The sequence below is a fragment of the Tachysurus fulvidraco genome, chromosome 12, assembly GCF_022655615.1.
Source record: "Tachysurus fulvidraco isolate hzauxx_2018 chromosome 12, HZAU_PFXX_2.0, whole genome shotgun sequence".
NCBI classification, from domain to species: domain Eukaryota; kingdom Metazoa; phylum Chordata; class Actinopteri; order Siluriformes; family Bagridae; genus Tachysurus; species Tachysurus fulvidraco.
In genome coordinates this window covers 25,313,485-25,318,835 of record NC_062529.1, presented here as the reverse complement: position 1 = coordinate 25,318,835, position 5,351 = coordinate 25,313,485, and the positions used below count along the sequence as shown (strand labels likewise).

The 5,351-nt window shown below is 41.5% G+C and overlaps 1 protein-coding gene across 1 annotated transcript in view; it reads left to right on the top strand.

Moving 5' to 3' along the window:
• Positions 1-350: 350 nt before the first annotated feature.
• The window catches only part of plb1 (phospholipase B1), a 39,241-nt gene continuing 34,240 nt past the window's right edge, over positions 351-5,351 (top strand). The window contains exons 1-3 of the mRNA XM_027144059.2: positions 351-482; positions 3,109-3,174; positions 3,418-3,481. Of these exons, the coding sequence (XP_026999860.2) occupies positions 413-482; positions 3,109-3,174; positions 3,418-3,481 (200 nt within the window). The 5' untranslated portion in view covers positions 351-412. The remainder of the gene's footprint in view (positions 483-3,108; positions 3,175-3,417; positions 3,482-5,351) is intronic.

The window sequence follows — 5,351 nt, the reverse complement described above, 5'->3', positions numbered from 1 at the left end:
ATAAATCGGAGACTTGATGAGAATTGTACCGTCACTGTTACACCACAAGTTTACAGACTTGTGTTAAAGAGCTGGAAATCTCTCTAATCTGTCTAATCTCTCTAATCTCATAGAACATCTGATTAAAGATCTCGATAACTTTATTTCTGAAACGATTCTCACCTTGAACCTTTAAAGGCATAAAAGCGGTGCTATAAAATGCCTCAGTTACCTTTTAAAGTGTAATAGCTTTCTGTTGCCTCTTACACACACACACACACACACACACACACACACACACACACACACACAAATGGATATGGGAGGTGCTTCAGAAAGGTACCGTGGTTTATAATGAGACAGCAGTGTGTGTGTGTGTGTGAGTGCGTGTGAGTGTGTGAATGTGTTTGAGGTAAAAAAAAACCTCTCCATCATGGCAACTCGATCCTCTGTCACTTCTGCTCACCTGCTCGTCCTGATGTTTTTGACCTCTGCTAATTCAGGTATTTCATCAAATCCCATCATCATCATCATCATCTTCACTCACTGCTACTTTTCTGATTTTATGTCATCGGACTATAAATGTAAAGGTGATGGTGAAAATAGTGGGAATCGAAATCCTACTGAATTACATTAAGCCACAAATAGACATGACATCATTGTTTTATTTCATGTTAGAATTATTATATTGATCCTTTAATGCAAAAAGTTAGTTGTTTTTTATTTATTTATTTATTTATTTATTTATGTATTTATTTATTTATTTATTTATGGTGTGTTTGGTTTTGTTTTTGTTTCTTGTTTTTTTTGTTTGTTTTTTTGTTTTGTTTTGTGTTTTTCTGTTTTTTTTCTTGTTTTGTTGTTTGTTTTTTGTTTGTTTGGTTTTGTTTTTGTTTTGTTTTGTTTTGTGTTTTTCTGTTTTGTTTTGTTTGTTTTGTTTTGTGTTTTTCTGTTTTGTTTTGTTTGTTTTGTTTTGTGTTTTTTGTGTTTGGTTTTGTTTCTTGTGTTTTTTGTTTATTTTTGTTTTTTTGTTTTGTTTTGTGTTTTTCTGATTTGTTTTGTTTTGTTTTGTTTTTTTCAGGGGGGGTGTGTTTGTTTTTGGTTTTGTTACATGTGTTTTTTGTTTTGTTTTTTGTGTTTTGTTTTGTGTTTTTCTGTTTTGTTTTGTTTTATTTTGTCTTCTTTTGTTTGCATGCTCAGTTTGATACTTCCACCAATACAGGTGACTCTTCTTAAGACTTATAAAAACAAACCCAGACTCCTCACCAGTCCATCAAACCACATCCACTCGACCCTGACGAGTCACTAAGCCGTACACGTGTTTTGAGGAAGATCGAATCTAGAGGCTGTAGATGTAAAGTCATTAAAGGAGATCATCTCAGCAGGTTGTCGTGTTTATAAGAGCGTGATGTACACAGGTTCTGTGTGGAGGCGTCAGTGTAGGAAATCCTGAGAGCTGTTATTACACAAGTGTGTTTTTAACTGATTATAGAGCAGAAATGAGAAGCTGAAGGAGCTACGCTTCATTCATTGGGTCGAGTCTGCATACGCACTTTTAATACTAAGGGTTCATTTAATAATCACACATAATTACACACTACTGCTGCTAAATATTGTTCATATTATCATTTGCACTCCCACACTTTATGTACATAACTGATCATATTCTATGTCCTGTACAGTGGTGTGTACAGTGTGTGTCCTTCTCCAGTACAGTGGTGTATACAGACTGTGTCCTGGTCCTGTACAGTGTTGTGTACAGACTGTGTCCTGGTCCTGTACAGTGGTGTGTACAGACTGTGTCCTGGTCCTGTACAGTGGTGTGTACAGACTGTGTCCTGGTCCTGTACAGTGGTGTGTACAGTGTGTGTCCTGGTCCTGTACAGTGTTGTGTACAGACTGTGTCCTGGTCCTGTACAGTGTTGTGTACAGACTGTGTCCTGGTCCTGTACAGTGTTGTGTACAGACTGTGTCCTGGTCCTGTACAGTGTTGTGTACAGACTGTGTCCTGGTCCTGTACAGTGTTGTGTACAGACTGTGTCCTGGTCCTGTACAGTGGTGTGTACAGTGTGTGTCCTGGTCCTGTACAGTGGTGTGTACAGACTGTGTCCTGGTCCTGTACAGTGTTGTGTACAGACTGTGTCCTGGTCCTGTACAGTGTTGTGTACAGTTTGTGTCCTTACCCCATCCTGTGTCTTACACTGTCCCCTGTCTTACACCATCTCCTGTCTTACACCCTCTCCTGTCACACCGTACCATCTTACACCATCTCTTATCTTATATCATCCCATTTTACACTGTCTCCAATCTTACACCATCCCCTGTCTTAGACCGTCTTCTGTCTTACACCATCCCCTGTCTTACACCATTTTCTGTCTTACACCATCCCCTGTTTTGCGCTGCCCCCATCTTACACTGTCTCTTATCTTACACCGTCCCGTCTTATACTGTCTCCCATCTTACACTGTCTCCCATCTTACACTGTCTCCTGTCTTACACTGTCTCCTGTCTTACACCGTCCCCTGTCTTACACATTACTCTCTCTTACACCATCCCCTGTCTTACACCATCCCCTGTTTTGCACTGCCCCGTCTTACACTGTCTTTTATCTTACACCGTCCCGTCTTACACTGTCTCCCATCTTACACCGTCCCTAGACTTACACCGTCCCCTGTCTTACACCGTCCCTAGACTTACACCGTCCCCTGTCTTACAAATTACCCTTTCTTACACCATCCCCTGTCTTACACCATCCCCTGTCTTTAGTCTTGCACTGTTTCTACTATGTACCTTATGTGACTAGGTTAACTTCCTTTTTAGTCCTTAGTTCGGTTTTGTTCTCAGTAGCACCAGGGTCCAGGAGGTTCAGGGTCCAGGGTCCAGGAGGAACACTGTTTCATTTCACTCTGTGTCATCTATACAAGGTCAAAATGTCAATAAAACCAACTTGACTTGAGAAAAGTATTAGAGTGTGTATGTTCTGTTTAACGTCTAGGGTTAAAGTATTTAATTCTAGTAGTAAAGTCCTACAGTGTGAACGCTCAGTCACTGTTTTCAGTTTATCAGGCGATGTGTCTGCTTTGAATGAATGAATCCTCACTCGTGGCTCATGGTGTCATTTATTTCCAGCATCTAGCTCTGATTCAGCTCAGATTTGTCCCCATTCGAACCCTTCGCCGTCCCGTCCTTCCTCCGGTGAGTCGACAGTGTTTAAACTTTTTTTTTTTCACTTATATAACTCTGAGTCTTCACCCATAAAGATTATTTAACGTACATTTTTATCCAGAATTGCTCGGCCTGATAGTGGAGCGGGTCAACACCTCCAATAAAGTGAGTCAGCAGTAAACCTGTGTGTGTGTGTGTGTGTGTGTGTGTGTGTGTGTGTGTGTGTGTGTGTGTGTGTGTGTGTGTGTGTGTGTGTGTGTGTGTGTTTGGCAGTTCACTCGCTGAGGCCTGCAGACGTGCGTGTGCTGTCAGCGCTCGGCCTGTCCGCCTCACACAGGTACAATACGACGTGAATTTATGTGAACACGATAGCCATATAATATTTTTTCTGAATTTAAAACAAACCCATAACGATAGAAGACAATGTGATGCAGTACACGTATAAAATATTAAAAACTATCGACACGATTCTCCTCAGCAAGGCTAATACAGCTCGCGGGTCTGTGGAAGTCTGTCTCGCTCACGGATGGAATACAGCCTGGATGTCTTTCTGTTAGGTTCTGAACTGGAGCTCGGTAAACTGATCCAATAAAAAAGGGTTAAACCTCCATCCGGTCGTCACGTTAGAATGAACTGAAACGAGTCGATGGAGTAAAAATTAGGATTAAAGTGTAAACAGCAGTCAGGTTTAAAACCAGGAAACAGCAGACGTTGGATTAAAAAAACTGTCTATATCAGAGGTTTTGTGACTTAAGTCTGACAAGAGTCGAGTCATATGACTCGAGTTCCCCATCTCTGAGTCATTTAACTCAAGTCTGTGTCAAGTCTCAAGTCATGAATGTCAAGTCAAAGTCAAGTCGAGTCTTTTTGCAATACTTGTGAAGCAAGTCGCAAGTCTCAAATTTGCGACTTGAGTCTGACTCGAGTCGAGTCATATGACTCGAGTCCCCCATCTTTGAGTCATTTAACTCAAGTCTGTGTCAAGTCTCAAGTCATGAATGTCAAGTCAAAGTCAAGTCGAGTCTTTTTTAATACTTGTCAAGCAAGTCGCAATTCTCAAATTTGCGACTTGAGTCTGACTCGAGTCGAGTCATATGACTCGAGTCACCATCTCTGAGTCATTTAACTCAAGTCTGTGTCAAGTCTCAAGTCATGAATGTCAACTCAAAGTCAAGTCGAGTCTTTTTTTAATACTTGTCAAGCAACTCGCAAGTCTCAAATTTGCGACTTGAGTCTGACTCGAGTCGAGTCATATGACTCGAGTCCCCATCTCTGAGTCATTTAACTCAAGTCTGTGTCAAGTCTCAAGTCATGAATGTCAACTCAAAGTCAAGTCGAGTCTTTTTTTAATACTTGTCAAGCAAGTCGCAAGTCTCAAATTTGCGACTTGAGTCTGACTCGAGTCGAGTCATATGACTTGAGTCCCCATCTCTGAGTCATATAACTCAAGTCCGTGTCAAGCCTCGTCATGAATGTCAAGTCAAAGTCAAGTCGAGTCTTTTTTAATACTTGTCAAGCAAGTCGCAATTCTCAAGTTTGTGACTTGAGTCTGACTCGAGTCGAGTCATATGACTCGAGTCCACCATCTCTGAGTCATTTAACTCAAGTCCGTGTTAAGTCTCAAGTCAAAGTCAAGTCGAGTCTTTTTTTTAATACTTGTCAAGCAACTCTTTATTCCAGACCAAAACCGAAGACGAACGCACTCTCTTCTCGTTCTCCTGAAAGTAAAGGCACCCCGGCGGTTAAAGGCAGCTCTACGGGGTGTAATTAGATAGTATTTACTGCACAAGTCCAAAGTCAATTTACAGCATCTGGTAGAGACTCTTATCCAGAGCATCTGAGGCAGAGGCAGCTTGGTGGACCTGTAGAACTTGATCTCGCTGCCTTCCAACTGGTGGTCCAACACCTTCACCACTAGGCTGATGTCCCTCAAGGAATGATTAGGTTATTAGTGTCTGGTTTAGTGTCAAAGCCAACCAAATGTCAGGACATATGATGTCAAGGAGGAGAGATAAGCGAGAGGAGGCCGAGACCTCGGAGTGTTCTGAGATCCACCGTACCAAGAATCCAGGGAGGAGAAGAAATGCAGCATATTTCACATAGTTAGAGTCTGAGATAATCAAAGCCTAACGGTTCTTCTTTCATCCTCCTAAAGAGAGGGTTACACAAGCAAGCTGAGTCGATCAGATATAACGCCGCGTGATGAC